Here is a 21,812-nt window from a genome sequence, read left to right as displayed (position 1 = left end):
CCAGCTAGTTTCAATTCAGCATTATCGAATGCAGGTTTTTCACTGGCAAATATTTCATATTTTGGGAGTGCGTAGCAGATGGTTGTATGGATGCATCTGCAGTTCTCTTTGCATTTTATCACATGATTACAGCAGGTTCAGCCTTCATTTAACTTAATCTTCACCAGCTCCGTCCATACATGTGTAGCACACAACAACTAGATGTACTGTGTGATATGATCCATACTCACTAGTTTCCTTCATTGCTGTCTACTGAAAAGGCCTCTCTGAGGTACATTCCATTACAGTTACTTAGCTGAGGCTTTTATCCGAAGGGACTTACAGTTGATTAGACTAAGCAGGCGTCTATCCGTCCTGGGGCAATGTGGGGTTACGGCCCTTTCTCAGACGTTACCCTGGCTACACTGGGGCTTGAACCACCGACCTTCCCGGTCCCATTCAAGCACCTCAGCCACGAGGCTACTGGCTGCCCCCTCGTGTGCCCCCATTCGACACTAAAAGGGACGTAATATCCTGATGTGCACTCTGCAGTCTCCATCTTAAATATTCCGGGTCTGATGGGCAGCCTGTAGCGTAGTGGTTAAGGTACGTGACTGGGACCCGCAAGGTTGGTGGTTCGATCCCCGGTGTAGCCACAATAAGATCCGCACAGCCGTTGAGCCCTTGAGCAAGGCCCTTAACCCTGCTTTGCTCCGGGGGGGGATTGTCTCCTGCTTAGTCTAATCCAACTGTACGTCGCTCTGGATACGAGTGTCTGCTAAATGCCGATAATGTAGTGTAATGATGTCGTGCAGCGTTCGTGCAGGAGAGGGTCTGTTTGTTGTTTGCGTGTGCGTGTCAGTTGGCCCTGGCAGCTAGCCTCTCTGAGCCTCCCGGTGCAGGTGTTTGGGGCTAATGAACTCTGAAGCTGACTGGCGTTGCCGTAATTACAGCCCAGCCAGTCGGGGGAGTTGCTCTCTGCAGTCTGTTGGCAGCTGTGTGGGCAGACGTTTTTCAACCTTTTTTGGGGAAAACAAGTTTTCTTCTGTCCTCAGTCCAAGTGGGATTGGCCTCTGGTATAAAGCCTGTGACTCGGTTTTAATTCTCTTCTGTGAAGTTGCTTTTAACGTGTTTTAATTTCTGAATCCGGCAGTGTTAACGGTTAACTTTTTTTGTGTTCGTCACTGAATACCAAACGCAACTGCAGCGCCAGTTAAATCTCCCCGCTTATCCGACATATACAATGTATTTCATTTTATTTAATTGAAATCGATGATCACTTAAATCGCCAAATTTGTTTAGGAGCAGAGCAGCCTTCTGGATCAGCCTTTATCGAAATGTACAAGTCGCACCCAGATGAAAACGTTTATTAAGGTACAATAAGTATTCAACGTCTCATCTATAGACGAAGGTTGGTAGGTCAGTCTGGTCTGACAGTGCAGAAAGTGCATGTATCATGTTTGTACTGTAAAACTGGCGCCTAACTCTTTCTCTCTCTCTCTCTCTCTCTCCCTCTCTCTCTCCCCCTCCCTCTCCCTCTCCCTCCCTCTCTCTCTCCCCTCAGGCATACGCTCCTGGGATGTGGATCTGACGGCCTGCAACCTGGACGAGCAGCTGAAGCTCTTTGTGTCGAGGCACTCAGCCGCCTTCTCCGAGGAGGTCAAAGGTCAGCACAGCCTTGCCCTGCCCTGCCCTGCCACCCCCCCTGGAAGTTTGGGGGGGTGGGGTGGTGGTAACTGAGTTTGTGGAAGTTTGTCAGGTCTCGACCGTTTTGGTCATCGACGAATGTGCCCGTCTCAAAATGACCTGTGATGCCATTTGGTAAATGGGAAATGGACTTCATTTATATAAGCGCTTCATAATGAATGCCTCTCGTTCACCCATTCACACACTCACACACCATGCAAGGCACCAACCGGCTCGTTTGGGAGCTATTGGGGGTTAGGAGTCTTGCTCAGGGACACTTCGACACACCCAGAGAGGCAGATCGAACGGCGACTTTCCAACTGCCAGACGACCGCTCTTAGCCCCCGAGCAACACTGTAATGTCTCCGTGCTTCATGGGCTGACTGCTCTGCCCACAGACAGACCTCTTGGTTGATATGGACACACCGTTCATTTCACTTTTAGACTTCCAGCTGGTGGAGTGTGAGCCCTTGTCCGTCTGTGTGAGGGTCGTATCCATGGAGACTGGCGGGCAGTGGTGGTGGTGGTTGTGGTGGGGAGGGGATTGACCAGTCTGGGAGGGGTGACCCTGTCGGGTGGGGTTTCCAGAACAGCTGAGAGAACAGCTGAAGCCCCGCCCCCCCCCCCCCCCCCCCCCCCCCCCATCCTGTCCCAGAAGCCTGTTCTGCTCTCACACGAGGTCACACGTGTCCAGCATGCCTACAGCTCACCAGACATACTTTCCCGTCCCTGTCACTGTCCTCTGGGAAAACAAACATCCCCCACCTCCACACCCCACCAAGCAAAGGGGCAGCCTATAGCCTCGTGGCCAAGATGCTTGCCTGGGACCTGAACAGTTGGTGGTTCAAGCCTCTGTGAAGCCACGATAGGTCCAGCTGTTGGGTCCCTTGAGCAAGGCCCATAACCCCACATTGCTCCTACAGGGGTTGGCCCCGATTTGGCCTCATCAATTGTAAGTCGCTTTGGACGAAAGCCTCAGCTAAATAACTGTAATGTAATGTAATGTAGGGTAACTGCTCTCTATTAATGTCAGACTTTCAAGTAAGTTCTTCCATTTGCTGTGGCCTTTTAATAGAAAGTACAGCCCTTGTGGAGCATCCAAAAAAAAACAAAAAATACATGACATCAGTGGTGTTCTTTTTAAACCGTTTAATTTGCTTCCGCCTCTTACGACATGTCTGTGCTTTGAGATGAGAACCCCGTGAGCCTTCTCTGTTTGTTCCAAACTCCTGTTCAGTCACCCAGCTTGCCTTGATTACTTTGTTTGGTTATGCTTAAGTACCTCCCTGTCGCTTATTTGTGATAAGACTCTGTGATTGAGACTGGAATTCGCCCGTTAGTCCTGCGTTCTGCCCATGCTGTAGAATGTAAATAAAGGTTTGTCACGGGCAGAATGAGTTTTAAGTTTGTTGACTAGCACAGATTTGCGATGCTCCGTTAGCTGCCCAGTTCACCCAGAAACCTCACGTGTTGGGGAAGTTGGGGGTAAATGTCCACTCTTGTAAACGTGGCCTCACTTGTCAATTGGCCTGTCCTGCGTGTGTATGGGGTTTCTGGGTGTGTTTAGTCTTGTTTGGGGTTTCTGGGTGTTTTTAGTCTTGTTTGGGGTTTCTGGGTGTGTTTAGTCTTGTTTGGGGTTTCTGGGTGTGTTTGTAGTACTGTTCAGGGTTTCTGGGTGTGTTTGTAGTCTTGTTTGGGGCTTCTGGGTGTGTTTGTAGTCCTGTTCGGGGTTTCTGGGTGTGTTTGTAGTACTGTTCAGGGTTTCTGGGTGTGTTTGTAGTCTTGTTTGGGGTTTCTGGGTGTGTTTGTAGTCCTGTTCGGGGTTTCTGGGTGTGTTTGTAGTCCTGTTTGGGGTTTCTGGGTGTGTTTGTTGTCCTGTTTGGGGTTTCTGGGTTGCTCTGGGGCTGTGAGGCTTGGCGGGGACTGTCGGGGGCAGGTTCTCGAGGATCAGCCGATGGTAGTGGACCGGTCGTGTGTTTAGGGATCCTCTGAGGAAGGATTAGGCTCTCTCTCCCTCTCTCTCTCTCTCTCTCTCTCCCCTCTCTCTCTCTCTCTCCCCTCTCTCTCTGTCTCTCTCCCTCTCTCTCTGTCTCTCTCCCTCTCTCTCTCTCTCTCTCTCTCTCTCCCTCCCTCTCTCTCTCCCTCTCCCTCTCCCTCTCTCTCCCTCTCTCCCTCTCCCTCTCTCTCTGTCTATTAACCAGGCGTTCTGTAACCCATGGGCCGGCAGACCGTCCCGTTTTAGCTCTCGCACTGAAGCAGGACTGAGCTCGTTTTTCGCAAGCTCTCTCCTCCCCATGGCTGTTCCCCTCTCACATCCGAATCTCCTTTTCAGAAGCCCCGCTATAAAGGGCCATTCGTCATTGAGGCCTCAGCTGTTTTTCCCCAGTCGGAGGAACGGCCGTGCGCTCCGAAAATGCTTCACGCCCCGGTCACATTAATATTTGAAGGCGTTTCTGCTCCGACACAGCGGGGAATATCTGCTCCTGTGTTGGAAATTCATCACCTGCGAGCGTCTGGGCGTGTGAAATCTGGAACAGCGCAGTTACCGTGCAGGGTTTTCGCCGCGGCTGAGCAGGCACTCGGGTATTTCTTGAGTAAACGGTGCCGTTGTTTACGGAGGCGGCGCGCGGTGTTTTGCAGCCAGCGCGTCGAGCAAAGCCGTTGCGTCCTGGCGACGGCGCGGCTGGGCCGAAGCGACGCGCTTCTCAGCAGGTGGCCATTTTGAAAGCGTGAGATCAGACCGAGGACGTAGGCTTTCGTTTTGTTGACCGTTGATCATACCCGTCCCCTCGAGTTAAGTTTGTTCTTTCCACGAAGACGACACGAATCCCAGCCATATAAAGCTCTTATTTTCCTTTTCTGCCTTTTTTTTTTCACCCAGACAACAGCCAATGCTTTTATAGTAACGCCAGTGGATGAAAAGCTTTTTTTTTTTTTTCATCTTTGTATTTTGATGCATTTAACGTGTCCTTCTTCTTTTTTTTCTTCTTTTTCTTCTTCTTTTTCTTCTTCTGCGATTGCTGCAGTCAAAACGTATTTGCGTTTGGTGGAGTGTGGTCCCGATGCTGACAAAGCGGGCAGTGTCCTCCTCCCCCCCCCCCCCCCCCCCATCTGGAGGAACATCGGAGGCCAGATCGCCTAGCCGAGGGGGAGAGGCGGAGGCTGGAACTGAGAGCTCTTTATCACGGTCTGCACTGTGTCTCACATCCCTGACAGTTCTCCAGCGCTCGGGGCGGACCAATCCCGCTCTCTGTGCTTAGTTAGTGCCCCAGACGTCCGCCTCTCGGCGCAGGTCTGGTGACCTCTGTCGGGTCGATGAAATATTTAGTTGCTGGGCGATGCGGTGTCTGCTGGCCTCCAGGGCGGCCTGTAAGCGTAGTGGTTAAGGCACGTGACTGGGAACCGCAAGGTCGGTGGTTCCCAGTCCCAGATCCGCACAGCCGTTGGGCCCTTGAGCAAGGGCCCTTAACCCTGCATTGCTCCAGGGGAGGATTATCTCCAGCTTAGTCTAATCAACTGTACGTCACTCTGGATAAGAGTGTCTCCCAAATGCCATTAATGTAATGTAATGGTGGGGAGCTGGGGGTATTAGCTGGGACGGTTGACGGAGGAGGGTGGTGATGGAGGCAGAGGCTGGAGGGTGGAGATGGGACAGACAGGAGAGCTCGAACAGTGCAAGTGGTGCAAAAACTGTCTTAACAAACTTTTTTGTCTCGTGATAAGACTTAAGATCGTCTCAAGAAGAACATATTAGCTTGTTTTTTTTTTTTAAGATATTTTTTAGGCCTTTTTCAGCTTCATTGGACAGTATATAGTATAGAGAGACAGGAAGAATGGGAGCGAGAGAGAGAGAGGGAGAGACAGGAAGAATGGGAGCGAGAGAGAGGGAAAGACATGCGACAAATGTCAGACGGTCGGATTCGAACTGCCGAGAGAGCTCGCAATGAGCATGCGGTCAGTGCTCTACAGGCTGCTCCACCGAGACACCCAGCTTGTTTTTAGTTAATGTTCACTTGACGAGTGCAATTTTCTTACGCCATTGGGAAAATCTTGAGACGAGTCAAACCGTCTTGCCTCGTTGGCAATGTTTCCATCTTGTTTTGCAAAAAAAAGAAAAGTAAAAGAAAATACAATCTCTTTAAGTCTCAATATAAGACAAAAATGCTTTGTTTTCGCAGTGAGGTGGATGTGACGCTGCCCAGCCGACACGCAGCCTCCTCGCAACGTTGCCGCCATGTAGTGGCAACGTTTTCACATTGACAGAACGTTCCAGGAACGTTGTGAGAACATCTTATGTTGGCTGGGTGCTCTGCACTGCGACTGCCCGATTACGTTCGTTGAATTGAAGTCGTTCGGTTCCGCCTCGTTTGCATTCGCTTTTAATTACAGCATTTCGGCTACATTGTCGAGGCGCTCTTGATGAATATCGAACTCGTTTTTTTATTCTTTACAAACTCCCTGTGGGCTGTGAACTAAATTGCTCCTCTCGCAGTCGCACTTGGCCACACACACACACACACACACACACACACAGACGTTTAAGTACATTTTTGGGCAGGTTCTGCTGCCCTCTTGGTTATTTAATTCAAAAACACTTGCATGGTAATTACTCCTCATTTAGACTTAATTTTTGCCCCTATAAAACATCCCAGGTAAAACCTCAGTGCAGATAAAAGCAGTTTTTTTTAAGTTACTATTTACATACTATTTAGCTGTTAGGTAAACTAAGCAGTAGGTACTTTTTAGTGGCAGGATAAGGCAAGCATTGCTTGGCTGAGTTGCCTGTTCTTGCATGTTATGTTATGTTACGTTTTTACTGAGATAACAGGTCAATATGTGGCGGCAATGAAGTTTCAACCCTTTTCGAAAGCTGCTGTTTGACAACACGGCTGAGATGTCCAGTAATGCCAGTGCAAGCCCCTATCATAAAGCCAAGACGCTTCTCCCCGTGATCCCGTTCAGGATGGCTTCATTGTGCCCTGTGATCTGTGCCGGTTGTGACTCCAGCAGTAGGCTGTATCGTAGTTTAAGTGCAGTATCTTAACGGTTACATTGTGCGGTGCTGTTCTGAGACACTTCCCCTTTACACTTTGTGTCCGAGCGCCTAGTCGTGTTTTCAAGAACGAGACGCAGTTTGTGCTCTTGTGCAATCGGCTGGCTCCTGACGGCCAACCGTTACAAAACGATGCGGTGAAATATGCCACAGTCAAGCTTTTCGTGCAGAGTCAAAGGCAACATAATGTTTTGTTTTTTTTTTCCTGACCTATTTTTTTGGGGGAGAAGGACACTCATGCATCACTTGCCAGTGGGCAATTGGGCATAATGGCTGATAATTGATCTCCTGTGTTTGTGTGACATGGGACGCCAAATAAGCCGGCATCCGTCTCGAGTTCGGTGAAGTTGCGCTCTGAATTTGTGCCGTGCTTTACGCCTATGTACTTGTATGGCCCTCTGTGTTCTGCCAAAGGAAAGAAACCTCTACATGTGCTTGGCAAATGAAATGCTGCGTTTCTCTATACAACTCGGAGGAAGCAGAATGTGAATTTTTTTTTTCTTTTCTTTTTTTTTTTCTTCCTGCAGTTGGTTTGCAGTATTTTGGGGGGAGAGTTCCAAACTGTTGGAATTTCAGATAATTGGATTTTGGTCTGGGATGAGAGTGAGAAAGGGGGAGGGAAAACGTTGGAATTGGAGTTAAAATTAAAGAAACGTGTTTTATGCGGTCTTTTGCTGGTTGTCTGGTGGAATTTAAGCGGAGGAGGGTAGACTCAGGGGGTCGTAAAACGTGAAGGGAGGATGGAGGGAGGGAGGGAGGAGAGGGTGGCGGGTTTAGTCAGGGGGGGGAGAGGAGAGGAGAATCGGCTACAGCAGGCGACAGTGACCGAGTGGCCCCCGGTGCTGAGAATAGACACAGCTGTACATCTGTCATATTAAAGCCAGTGTATCCCCCACGCCACCACACCCCACCCCACCCCACCCCAGCCCATCCCACCCCACCCCACCCCGGGCCTGCCTGCGTATCTCACGGTCCCCACACTGGAGCAGCCTGCTGGGATAAACCTTTGATCCCACCGAATGGGTCACCGTGGGGGGCGGGGTTGGGCTTTGGTTAATATGACTGTTTTGTTTTTTGTTTTTTTTTCTTTCCCTGTCTTCTCCGGGAATGCTCAGTCGTGCTTCCAGCAAATGGGGTGACTAATCCCAGCCCATCTGTTACGGAATGCGTTGTGTGGCAGGCTGGGGAACGCTGGGGTGGGGGGCGGGGCCTGTGTGGATGGCTGGGTGGGGCCTGGGGGGCGGTGGGAGGGGCCGGTACTGTTGTGGGCGGGGTCTGGGGAGTGCATCGGATGAGTGGTGGGCGGGGCCTGGACAATGGTGGGCGGGGTATGGGCAGTGGTGGGCGGGGCATACCGGCAGGGGTGGAATCTCGAGGTCGTGCAGTAGCACACAGCTGCCCTGGTGCTCGACCGGAATTCTCGAACCGACTTCGAGACGCATCTTCAAACCAAACGGCCAAAACAGGGCTCAGTTCCTGTGTCTTGTAGAGAGACGCTGCTCACTAACGCCACTTCGGCTGGCTCCAGCATCGGCGTTTCAGCCACCCCTTTCAGTGTAAAGTCCAATACGGTAAAAGTACAGTCATTCCCCCCCCACAGGAACACGGTAATACTTCATGGACGAGTCAGGGACGGTTTGCTTCACTGACGAGTCATTCTCTCTCCCTCACACACTTAGTGGAGGAGTCACACTCTGCAAACGAACTGCGCGGTCTCTGGCTCCAAATTTTACAACATAAAACTTGACTACTGTGGCTTCAAACCGCTGTTCGCCCAGCCTGTGGATAGTCAGTGAGTGACGCAACAGGCCACTTGGCCCATTGTCATTTTATTTTTTTCTTCTACAGTCTATGCTTCAAACCCACGGACACATAGCGGAGCGCATGAGTCAGTCAGGTCTGTTATGAAGGACGGGACTTCCGTCCCCCATCCCCTGTGGACCAGAGCAGAGCTGGGGTATTTCAGAGGGAGCGGAGCTGGGATATTTCAGAGGGAGCAGAGCTGGGGTATTTCAGAGGGAGCGGAGCTGGGGTATTTCAGAGGGAGCAGGGGTATTTCAGACCGATCAGAGCTGGGGTATTTCAGAGGGAGCAGAGCGGAGCTGGGGTATTTCAGAGGGAGCAGAGCTGGGGTATTTCAGACAGAGCAGAGCTGGGGTATTTCAGAGGGAGCAGGGGTATTTCAGACAGATCAGAGCTGGGGTATTTCAGACGGAGCAGAGCTGGGGTATTTCAGAGGGAGCAGGGGTATTTCAGACAGATCAGAGCTGGGGTATTTCAGACGGAGCAGAGCTGGGGTATTTCAGAGGGAGCAGGGGTATTTCAGACAGATCAGAGCTGGGGTATTTCAGACGGAGCAGAGCTGGGGTATTTCAGAGGGAGCAGAGCTGGGGTATTTCAGAGGGAGCAGAGCTGGGGTATTTCAGAGGGAGCAGGGGTATTTCAGACAGATCAGAGCTGGGGTATTTCAGACGGAGCGGAGCCGGGGTATTTCAGACAGTTCAGAGCTGGGGTATTTCAGAGGGAGCGGAGCTGGGGTATTTCAGACCGAGCGGGGCCGTTTCTCCCGGGCAGCCTCGGCGGAGGGTTAAAACTCAAACGTGCGCCTGGGCGCTGAAATGTCCTGTGATACACGGGGCAGGCTGGAGGGACTGAGAGACTGAGTCTGGCTTCACTGCTGTTTACTGCAGCCCTGAGTCTGACCGCCACTGGTCTCGCTGCGATTTACTGCGCAGATTAAACTCCTAACGTCTCCCCTGCCTGAGATCAGAGCGTGAGGGGAGGAGGTGTGTGTGGCTGTGTGTGTGTGCATGCTTGTCTGTTGTGTGAGTGTGTGTTTTGTGGCCCTATGTGTGTGTGCATGCATGTCTGTTGTGTGAGCATGTGTGCACACGAGAGTGTGCTTTGTATGCCTGTGTGTGTGTGTGTGTGTGTGTGTACTGTGTGTGTGTGTGTGTGTGTGTGTGTGTGTGTGTGTGTGTGTGTGTGTGTGTGTGGGCGATAGGCCGTGCTCTCAGAGCTATAAAACACAGATAAAATATTGAAGCTGCGCTGTGGGGCGAGGGGGGGTGGAAGCATGTCTGCCACATAAAATGCTTCATCAGGCGGATATAAAACACATTCCTGGAAGATACTGTCAGGCTCCTGTGTGTGTCAGGCTGGTGTTAATCCTGCGTGTGTCAGGCTGGTGTTACTCCTGCGTGTGTCAGGCTGGTGTTACTCCTGCGTGTGTCAGGCTGGTGTTACTCCTGCGTGTGTCAGGCTGGTGTTACTCCTGCGTGTGTCAGGCTGGTGTTACTCCTACTTGTGTTACTCCTGTGTGTGTGTGTGTGTCAGGCTGGTGTTACTCCTGCATGTGTCAGGCTGGTGTTACTCCTACGTGTGTTACTCCTGTGTGTGTGTGTGTGTCAGGCTGGTGTTACTCCTGCATGTGTCAGGCTGGTGTTACTCCTACGTGTGTTACTCCTGTGTGTGTGTGTGTATGTGTCAGGCTGGTGTTACTCCTGTGTGTGTCAGGCTGGTGTTACTCCTGTGTGTGTCAGGCTGGTGTTACTCCTGTGTGTGTGTCAGGCTGGTGTTACTCCTGTGTGTGTGTCAGGCTGGTGATACTCCTGTGTGTGTCAGGCTGGTGTTACTCCTGTGTGTGTGTCAGGCTGGTGATACTCCTGTGTGTGTCAGGCTGGTGTTACTCCTGTGTGTGTGTCAGGCTGGTGATACTCCTGTGTGTGTGTGTCAGGCTGGTGTTACTCTTGCGTGTGTCAGGCTGTTGTTACTCCTGTGTGCGTCAGGCTGGTGTTACTCCTGTGTGTGTGTCAGGCTGGTGTTACTCCTGTGTGTGTCAGGCTGGTGTTACTCCTGTGTGTGTCAGGCTGGTGTTACTCCTGTGTATGTGTCAGGCTGGTGTTACTCCTGCGTGTGTCAGGCTGGTGTTACTCCTGTGTATGTGTCAGGCTGGTGTTACTCCTGTGTGTGTGTCAGGCTGGTGTTACTCCTGTGTGTGTGTCAGGCTGGTGTTACTCCTGTGTGTGTGTCAGGCTGGTGTTACTCCTGTGTGTGTGTCAGGCTGGTGTTACTCCTGTGTGTGTGTCAGGCTGGTGTTACTCCTGTGTGTGTGTCAGGCTGGTGTTACTCCTGTGTGTGTGTCAGGCTGGTGATACTCCTGCGTGTGTCAGGCTGGTGATACTCCTGCGTGTGTCAGGCTGGTGATACTCCTGCGTGTGTCAGGCTGGTGATACTCCTGCGTGTGTGTCAGACTGGTGATACTCCTGTGTGTGTGTCAGGCTGGTTGTTACTCCTGCCTGTGTCAGGCTGGTGATACTCCTGTGTGTGTGTCAGGCGGGTGATACTCCTGTGTGTGTCAGGCTGGTGTTACTCCTGTGTGTGTGTCAGGCTGGTGTTACTCCTGTGTGTGTCAGGCTGGTGTTACTCCTGTGTGTGTGTCAGGCTGGTGTTACTCCTGCGTGTGTCAGGCTGGTGTTACTCCTACGTGTGTTACTCCTGTGTGTGTGTCAGGCTGGTGTTACTCCTGCCTGTGTCAGGCTGGTGATACTCCTGTGTGTGTGTCAGGCGGGTGATACTCCTGTGTGTGTCAGGCTGGTGTTACTCCTGTGTGTGTGTCAGGCTGGTGATACTCCTGTGTGTGTGTGTCAGGCTGGTGTTACTCTTGCGTGTGTCAGGCTGGTGTTACTCCTGTGTGCGTCAGGCTGGTGTTACTCCTGTGTGTGTGTCAGGCTGGTGTTACTCCTGTGTGTGTCAGGCTGGTGATACTCCTGTGTGTGTGTCAGGCTGGTGTTACTCCTGCGTGTGTCAGGCTGGTGTTACTCCTGTGTGTGTGTCAGGCTGGTGTTACTCCTGTGTGTGTGTCAGGCTGGTGTTACTCCTGTGTGTATGTCAGGCTGGTGTTACTCCTGTGTGTGTGTCAGGCTGGTGATACCTGCGTATGTCAGGCTGGTGATACTCCTGCGTGTGTCAGGCTGGTGATACTCCTGCGTGTGTGTCAGGCTGGTTGTTACTCCTGCATGTGTCAGGCTGATGATACTCCTGTGTGTGTGTCAGACTGGTGATACTCCTGTGTGTGTGTGTCAGGCGGGTGATACTCCTGTGTGTGTGTGTGTGTGTGTGTGTCAGGCGGGTGATACTCCTGTGTGTGTGTGTGCGTCAGGCGGGTGTTGCTCCTCTCTTCACTCCGTGCCTTATTGGGCCGCGATGTGTTCGTGAAACAGCCGAACACGGGAGAATCGGAGACGGGGGTAACTCGGCCTCTCTTGCGTTTCTGCTGCACGGGGGCGGCCGTCTCAAAGTGCCTCTGCGTCCGCACCGTCTCAGACGAGAGTGGGCGAGCGAGGGAGCGAGGGAGGGAGGGGGGAGAGAGAGCAGACATGACGAGGCTTCCTGCAGGATGAGACCGAACAGGGGGAGGAGGGGGGGCTTTCGGCTGTGCCAGAGCCTTGAGCTTTTCATGTTATTATTATTAACCTTTATGTCACCAGGAAGTCTGATTTGAGATCCAGTATCTCTTTCGCAAGAGAGACCTGGCCAACGTAGCAGCCAACACGGTGTCAATATACGTTAAAACAGTTCAACAAAAACGTATAACCTATAACATAACATCCAGTAAAAAAACAAGTGAAAAGATTCAATCTAGGTACTAGGTTCTAGCTCTTCATCATGCAAGGCATTTACACATTTCACTTGCAGGTTTTTTTTTTTGTATGGTGCTTTTAACATCAGCGATGTATTAATGTATTAATGCGTTTAATTCAGGCTCTTTTTGTAAATTGTTCCAAGACCATGGTGCATAATAATAACAGCAGAACATAACATGACGGTGACAACAGGCCATTCAGCCCAGCAATGCTCACCTTTTCCTACCACTAAACTGTACCTAACATAGTATAGCACAGTTTACCTAAAAGCTAGATGGCATCTCGCACTGCATCAAGCCTGGTCTTGGAAAAACCCCCAGTGTTTCATGGATATAGGATCAAGGGGTGGAGGAGGCAGAGTTTGGGGGTTGGGGGTTGGAGAGAGGGGAGGGGAGGGGGTGGAGGTACACGTTTTCCTGCAGCAATCCGCAGTCCCGTTCGCTTTAGACCTGAGCGCAGCCGTGTATCCGTCATGCCTGCTGTAGGATTGAACACTGTGTTCCACTGCTCTTACCCACCCCCCCCCCCCTCCTCTCCCTGCCTTTCCAGCCCCATAACGGCACTAACGGCTGTGGAATCTCCGCTGAGGGTATTTACATATGGCGGTTATTAGGAAGACATGCGATAGGCGTTGAATGTTGCGATGACGTTAGGACTTGCGATAAACAAATATCGCTAAAGCGTCGCACAGTTCTAATGTCTTTCTGCTTTAGGTACACCGCTGACGTAGACCGCAGACAATGAATACCATATGCCCACTGAATGAAAATGTTAAAACATGCATTGTTTGCAAAATGCTTTTGAACAAATTGCACGTGAACAACCAGTCATTTTAACAGAACAGCAATTTAAATGAATACTATTTATTGCAATTTAAGCAGTCTTTTGCGATCTGTTTTCATCTCGTATGTTCATATCTCGAGGACGATAAATATACAATGTATTGCGCAGCCCTAGCAGTTATGCATACTGTGCTATTTTTATAGCCTTTTTTGTGTTTATTCTTTTGTATTCAAATTAGTCTCCCATTATTTGTGTTTCTCCGAGCAGCATTCTGTCTGCTACTGAATCTTGTACATATTCCTACATATAACTTTCCACTCATTGTGTATATACTTGGTCTTAAGGCAAAATACAATTTTAACGGTGGTAAAACTGACCATTTTAGGGCAGTTCAAATCATATGCGGCCAGATATGGTGAAAACTGAACGCAGGTTTTCAGCCAGGTCTTCAATGTTGTGGAGGCTTCCTGCGGCTATACCTTCACAGAGTCGAAAACAAAATGTGTTTTGCTTTATGGTATGCTGCTGTGCAGGGTTTGTGTATGCCGGTGGGGGTGTACAGAAACAAGACCGAAACCTGCATTCCAACTGTTCCTGCTCACCGTTTCTGGTTGCATGCTCTGTGAATATGCTATAATAGGTGCTATCCGGTGTGCTCTGCCCACAACATGCCAAATATCACTCTATCGTCAATAAAAAGACACTCCCCTGTAATACAGCCATATTTGGACAGGATGTAAAACTTGGCCATGTGTGGCCCTTCTGAAAATGCTTTGTAGTTTGGTTGCAGGTCTATATATATATATATATATATATATATATATATATATATATATATATATATATATATATATATATATATATATATAATTTTTTTTTATTTTTTAGATGTTCTGTAATATCATTGTGTGGGTAAGTGTAGTAGTTCTGGACTCACTAAGTATGGCTGTGCTCTGTACAGGTCTGCCTGGGCAGGTAGCTTGGAGGTTATGAAGATGTATGTACCAGGCAGACATATTTGTAGTCTTTCTACATCGTTGTATGTTAACTGTGTAAAGTAAATGCACAGAAGAACTGCTCTTGCTTGGTGGTGTTTCCTTGTTTTTCATGATTCTTATTCAGCGGTCCTCCGGTGGTGCCCTTGAGTATGCCTGCTAAGCGCATAACTTACAGAGTGAAAGATATTTTGTGAAATAAAGGATATATAATTACTATGTTTGAGTGTTGATCATATATGAGTGTCCTTCATAAGCTTTAATTCCATTTAGAAAAACTTCTTTTCAGCTGCGCAAATTAATTAATGTGATGTGATGAGACAAGGGGGCCTTTCAGTTGGAATCATCGTCATGTATACGAATGCAAAGTTTCTATTGGAAAGGGGCCCTTCATGAAGTCTATACTGGCCCTCTTGAAACGACACTAATGTATCTGCAAATTGAAATCGGCCGCGTAGGACTGATGTAATTATCGTTCGTAGTGTGCGTTAGCAATGTAAACGCGTGGGAGTGTTTCTCTGCTCAATCTGTGATTCGTTGTTTTGCCTGCCATCCTCTGACTTGGCCGTATCGGTTCCTATGGATAAATTATGTCGAGGACCGCTTCGGTAAGCTGTCCGCTGTCGCTTGGAAACCACAATTAAGCTTCTGTTCCTCATGTGGGCTCACATAGCAGACTGCGCTGTCCCTTTACCGCTCCGTAGCATTGCCGTCGTGCTGACATCTGGTGTGAACACACGCTTTGAGCAGATATTCTGATGGTCAGCTGCAGCGCTGTGACCCGGTCTCCATTGCCTTCAGATGTGCGTCTCTTCCTGGTTGCTGGGAGGCTCCGATTGGCTGTGCGTTCGGGCGGTTGCAGGAGGAAAGGGCTGACTGGCTGTTGCCATGGCGCTGTGCTTGCTCAGCGAGCCTGCAGGAAGGAAGGCTTTCCTACAGAGTGCTGGTCTGGTCTCGTCACCACCTGTCAGGAAAAACAAGTCTGCACACACACACGCACAGAGAGACACACACACACACACACACGGGGAGACACGCATGCAGAGAGATGGACACACACACCGAGACACACACACACACAGGGAGACACACACATGGGGAGACACACACGCACGCACACACACACGCACACACACACACACACAGAGACAGACACACAGAAACACACACATGGAGAGACCCACACGGAGAGACGCACAGACTCGGAGGCACAAGCATGCATAGACAAACACAAATGCACAGACGCACACAGCGAGATGGACACACACACACACGCACACAAGGGCACACGCACACGTGCTCACACAATGTGAGACTGCGTGGGTGGCAGTTTGTTAGCTCAGTCAACTAGAGGAACAATAGAAGTAATATTTTTGGAAGGAAGTTCAAATATCAGGATGGTGTGGGCTACATTCTGTGGGTTCGGAGGGAGGCAGACACAGCTTGGATTACGGACTGAGTTGCCAATGTGCAGCTCATGAGACGGGGAGGCCCTCTGTGTTTACACACACAGATCTGGGGAGGCTACACTAAGAGAGAGGTGCTGTACACCTCTGTGTCTGGCTTTGTGTTGATCATTCCTGGAAATAAAATGGCCGACAGTGAAACCCCATGATAATGTGTCCCTCGCCATAACAAGCTTTCGGATCTGACGCCAACATCGCTTGCCTCCCAACTTCTAAGAAGGGTGAATGTAGCCTGCTGCAGTTTTAATGTCCGAGCCAGTGCCCTGTGTTTCATGGCGTCCTCCCTACGCTGACCCGGAGGTAGAACAGTCCGGGTTCAGAAAGTAAGAGTCCTCCCCAGTATTTTGTCCCGATCGCCTGGGTTTCCTAATGTTCTACAGCCAGGAGGTAGAACTATTTGGTGAAATCAGCTGGCTGAGTTCCTGGGTGGAGGAAACACAGTGCAGCACTTTAACTTTCTGACCCCTGGACCTCTGCACTGATCCAGACGGAAGGAATCATAATGGCTGACCGTGGCGTGATGGATGGGAGGCTGAGTGCTATCTGGTTTTTGTGCCAGGATACGCTGACCACTTCCTTAATGGGCCGCTAATCCAGTAATGTGCTCAGAGGCTTCTAGAACATGTAGCAGCAGCCCTTGTCCAATCGGGGCACTCCAAGGGCAGGGACCCCAGAGCCCGTTTGCCCACAGGGGCTTAGCGCAGAGGTGGATGTGCGGGTCATCTGGGGGACCCAGAAGAGTCTTTTCCCCAGGCTTACCTTTGATTGGGGTGACATTAGCTCAGGAGCTTTGAGCGGTTGTCTGGCAGTTGGGGGGGTTGCCAGTTCGATCCCCTGATCTGATTTTTATCAGCAATTCCTTTTCTTCCCAGTGCTAAATGGAGAGTCTGACACTCAGCCGCAGAGTTCTACAGTGCTCCCATTTTAGGAGCATCGGCTGCTGAAGACTGATGCGTGCTAGCTGTCTGGAAAAGGACATTAGGAGCACGTCTACTCATTTGGATGCATTAGTGTGATCAGTGTGCTCCTAAATTTTTTAACTCAGCCCATGCGCTCCTTGTAGAAAATGTTAAGTGTTGGGCTGTGTGGGTGGGTGTGCGTGTGTCTGAGCGTGTGTGTCTGTGAGCGTGTGTGTCTGTGAGCGTGTGTGAGAGCGTGTCTGTGAGCGTGTGTGAGAGCGTGTGTGTCTGTGAGCGTGTGTGAGAGCGTGTGTGAGAGCGTGTGTGAGAGCGTGTGTGAGCGCGTGTGTGAGCGCGTGTGAGAGCGCGTGTGAGAGCGCGTGTGAGCGCGTGTGTGAGCGCGTGTGTGAGCGCGTGTGTGAGCGCGTGTGTGAGCGCGTGTGTGTGCGCGTGTGTGTGCGCGTGTGTGAGCGCGTGTGTGAGCGTGCGTGTGTGTGTGTGTGTGTGTGTGTGTGTGTGCGTGTGCGAGCGTGTGTGTCTGTGTGCGTGTGTCTGTGTGCGTGTGTCTGTGAGCGCGTGTGTGTGTGTGTGTGAGAGTGTGTGTGTGAGAGTGTGTGTGAGTGTGAGAGCATGTGTGTGTGAGAGCACGTGTGTGTGTGTGTGTGTGTGATGTAGGAATGTAGCCCTCATGAGCCAGCTATGCGGGTGATTCTCTTATCCTCCCTTCCTCTTATCTCAGCCTTGTGTAGCTCACCGCACAGAGCTAGCACAGTCCATGACACTCACTCACACTCTCTCTCTCTCTCTCTCTCTCTCTCTCTCTCCCACCTCTCTCTCCCTCTCACCTCTATCTCTCTCTTCCCCCCTCTCTCTTCCCCCTTCTCTCTCTCTCCTGCTGGTCTGCCCTCTATCTCTCTTTCTCTCTCTCTTTCTCTCTCCCCCTCCATCTCCTCTCCTCTCCTCTTTTTCTTCATCTCACTTTCACTCAGTCTTGCTCCCTCAGTCTTGGTGGCGGACGTGTGTGAGTCCTCCCTTTAAATGGTAAATGGACTGCATTTATACTACGCTTTAGAACAAATGCCTCTCATTCACCCGTTCTCACACACACACACACACGCACGCACGCACTCACACACAAACGGTGAAAGGATGCAAGGCATCAATCGACACACCCAGTCGTAGTGTCCCTTTTGTCGATCAGCAAGACGCCTGACCCCCCCCCAGTGGCTCCCGATGAGCTGGTTGGCACCTTGCATGGCAGCCCATCGCCATTGGTGTGTGAATGAGAGGTGTTCATTGTAAAGCGCTCTGGATAAAAGCTCTGGATAAATGCGGTCCATTTGCCTTTTGCCTCCGGAGCTAATGTCGCCCCCTTTATAATGTCGCTCGCTTTATGAACCATAAGTAACCCCGACACACACACACACACACACACACACACACACACACACACACACACACACACACACACACATACACACATACACATACACATACACACACACACAGTTTCCTTTGGCTCCTCTCCCGCTGCCCCCACAAGGCTAAAATGCGAGCCCCAGTGAAGTTCTCAGCCCCGTATCTCATCAGGGCCATCTCCCCAGGGTGATTCTGGCGCTCTGCTCCAGGATGTGGTCGGTGTGTGTGGGGGGGACAGTGGACAGTGTACACGGTGCGCTGGGCTGGACTTGAGGGCTTCAAACGCGCGCCGGCATGTGATTCTGTTTTGGGTACAGCACAGCGACGATCACAGCTCCTTCATTCACTCAATGGGGCCCTTTGAAGGTGACATGGCAACCGCGCGTTGCCCATCGTCCCGTTCGGGACAAACAGGCTTTCTTTGTCCGAATGACATTTATAGTTCCCTTGCAGCGTGTTGTTTGTCCCTGTTGTTTGCTTGTGTTTTCCATGTGACGGATAATATAAAGTGTTGGCTGTCGTCGGGATGACAGTTGACCCTTTTACAATGTTAACAAGCGTAAGTTCATGTTACTCATTGACAATGAACTTCAGATTGAGGTCACTTAAAAACGCAGTGTCTTCCCCCCATCTTGGGGGCGACATGGCTCAGGCCGTAAGAGCAGTCGTCTGGCAGTCGGAGGGTTGCCGGTTCGATCCCCCGCCCGGGCTGTGTCGAAGTGTCCCTGAGCAAGACACCTAACCCCCAAATGCTCCTGACGAGCTGGTCGGTGCCTTGCATGGCAGCCAATCACTGTTGGTGTGTGAGTGTGTGTATGAATGGGTGAATGAGAAGCATAAATTGTACAGCGCTTTGGATAAAGGCACTATATAAATGCCAACCATTTACATCTTGTCTTTTCCACTGAAGGTTGATCAACTGAACATTTTTTTTTTTATTGTAGCCAAACAACAGTTAAATAAGGTTAAGGAAGGGTACAATAATTGCTCAGAACCACTAGGGCCATTTCCTTATGGCCACTTTTTGAACGGTTGTGTTGTTGTGGCCTATGACTTTACAGAAATGAGAAAGTGGAGAATGTTCTTGGCTTGGGTGTTTTTTTTTTTTTTTTTTACTTCCGTTAAGCAGATTCTCTTTCTTCAAAGAGGTTATAGAACTAGAGCCTGAACCTTTAAGTCTACTCAAGCAGGGATTGGTGCTTCTACATGAATGCTTGCACACTTTGGCATGGTTACTAGTGCGCACAATGCTGAATGTGGTTGTCATGTTGTCGAAAGTTATGGCAATATGAAGACCTCACCCATTTTGTGTCTAAAAAGAGGGCCCTGCCCTCTAGTGGTCAACCCTGGTGGTGATCCCAAAAATATTTTTTAAATACCATTTGGGCTACTTCCTATTTGTAATGCATTACAAATTATTATGAATTATCTACTGGATTAACAAAATATAAGATGAGCAGTGGAAAGAAATCTGCATGAAAATATACGCAAATTAATACTTTTTTACAAATACAAGTTAATCTTTCGCAAAATCTCTAGCTTTACTTTAGGACTGTTGTTGAAGAAGTAAGGGCTTCTGGTGGAGGGAGAAGTAAGCACAATCATTTGCACTGGGCAAAATAAACATAAACACATCCTCATTCTTATAAACATCTCTTCTCCTTCCTCTTGTTTTTCTGTCCTCCCCCAGGTCAGAGGACACTGCAGCACAGTGGAGACGTCCTGGAGACACAGGTGGTGGTGAACCCCTCCCACCTGTTTGTGTGCTCAGAGGTCAGACTGCCACACCCATCACACCTGCCTCTACTTTCCGTTTCAGTCTGACTGCCCAACACTGCCCAACACCGTACAACTGTCAAACACTGCCCAACACCGTACAACTGTCAAACACTGCCCAACACTGTACAACTGCCCAACACTACAACTGTCAAACACTGCCCAACACTGTGCAACTGTCAAACACTGCCCAACACTGTACAACTGTCAAACACTGTCCAACACTGTCTATTGTTCAACTGTCAATCTATATCATTTCGTTTTCTGACAGAGTTTACTCTTGTGCCATCAGTACACTACCTTGTTATTAAAAGCATTTTGTTGTTACTCCTAACATAAGTGAGTAGTGGGTTTGACAATGGATGCATTTACTGTATCGATTCCTGATTGTTCTTGTACAGAGCACTTAACTTGGATGGTAGATAATCCATTTTTCCCCTGCCAACTGTCCCCTGTCATTTCTGACCCTAAAAATCAAATTCCTTTTTTCCTTTTTCTTTTTTCTTTTTTTAAGTCAATATAATAGATTACTAGCATTATCTACTCACCCGCATAATGTAATTTACTGTCTACATAATCTAATCTAGACACAAGCTCATGCCTATGTGCGGTTAATTTGTATATGCATGTAGCATTGATGTCTTATTTCCTCCTCCTGTCTTTTGGAAAGCTGGTCGTAGTTTAAGTATTTGTTGTACAGGTCATGTTGTTTTCTTCAGCTCTCTGGGAATTTGGGTATGTAAACATTTGTTCCCAAAATATTTAGAGCTGCCCCCCCCCCCCCCCCCCCCCGCTGGCCCGATTCGTGCTGAACCTAGCCCGGTTTCCTGGGAAGCTTTCTGAAGTGGTGCCATCTCCGAGCTGCTTAGCAACCACATGCTCGACTGTTGCTGATCACAACAGCCGCTGACAGTCAGAAATACGAGAGTCAATTATTCAATTTAATGCCTTCGTGCTCAAGGCCTTTTCATCCGTACTGCAGACGTACCAGCGTGCATGTCCATTTTAGGAATGCCAGTGCTCGCGAGTGTTTAAATAAATAAAAACCAAGAAACGGGTTACGCCGTTTGTCTTCCGAGCATGTCTCAGGCATTTTTCCCTGTAAATGCACCAAGCATTTTAAGGCTAGAATGTCAGGCCGTCTGGGTTTCAAGGGTGTCTGCGCTCGAAGGTCAGACGTGCTGATTTAAGCTTAACCTTCTGTCGGAAAGACTCCGTTTTCAGTTAACCGGGATGTCTGCAACATATCTAATACATGAAACAGGATTCTGGATAATATATTAAATCTATTTTACATCAATTGAGAGATGCAGTACATGCTGCCTCTGACTGTCACAAAATGATTTTTTAATGTCGATGGAACACTTCCTCTTCAACTCTTTTATCCATTATTAAGTGTGTTCAGTGTCTAATTACCTTGAAGTGGTTGAATTGTTGAATTGTTGTTCCAGTCTCTTAGGCTATGAGCAATTAGCCATATTTGTGTTGGGTTAGAATGACTCAAGTGTACATGCGCCAGGGCTTAAATATAGGCAACGTAAATATAGCTGCGGCACTTGAGTCTGGCAGGCGAAGATAAAATTTTCCGCTGAGAGAAAGTCGGGTTTCTCGACTGCTGAAGCACACTTCTTTGTTTCCACTCACTTATTTAGGTTTTTGGCATGGACGTGCATCAATAATAACTTCAGCTCAGATTTCAGAGTTGTGGCTTTGTCTGCGTCGTATTTTCATCGACTGTGAAATGGTCCTGCGTTACATCACCCGGCTGTAGCTCAGCTATTTCAGTCTCGACAATAGTCCTTGGTTGTCTTGCCGCTGGTGGGACTGCGATGGCATACCTTACGGTCCCTCTCCCTCTTCTTTCCTAGGTGCGAAGGCTTATTTCCGACGTGTCTCGTCACAAATTGCTGGTCCTCGCGGGACAGTGTGTGGAGGACACGGGCGACTTGGTATTGCAGACGGGCTGCTTCTCCCTCCATGACTTCATACAGATATTTGCAGACGAAGAGGTCAGTCTGCCGTTTTTGTCAAAGGTTGTTCAGAATTGTTCTGTTGTTTATCATCGACGTACCACGATATAGTTGCGATAACCTACGTATCTCTCCATTACC

General features: G+C 49.5%; 1 protein-coding gene across 1 annotated transcript in view; it reads left to right on the top strand.

Annotated features, from left to right (window-relative positions):
- Positions 1-21,812, top strand: part of map1sa (microtubule-associated protein 1Sa) — a 41,177-nt gene that overhangs the window by 12,985 nt on the left and 6,380 nt on the right. Inside the window, exons 2-4 of the mRNA XM_061238731.1 lie at positions 1,544-1,645; positions 19,616-19,698; positions 21,570-21,710. Of these exons, the coding sequence (XP_061094715.1) occupies positions 1,544-1,645; positions 19,616-19,698; positions 21,570-21,710 (326 nt within the window). The remainder of the gene's footprint in view (positions 1-1,543; positions 1,646-19,615; positions 19,699-21,569; positions 21,711-21,812) is intronic.

The sequence above is a fragment of the Conger conger genome, chromosome 4 (genome assembly GCF_963514075.1).
Source record: "Conger conger chromosome 4, fConCon1.1, whole genome shotgun sequence".
Taxonomy (NCBI): Eukaryota; Metazoa; Chordata; class Actinopteri; order Anguilliformes; family Congridae; genus Conger; species Conger conger.
The sequence above is the reverse complement of the archived record's forward strand: the minus strand, read 5'-3'. Positions and strand labels throughout refer to the sequence as shown.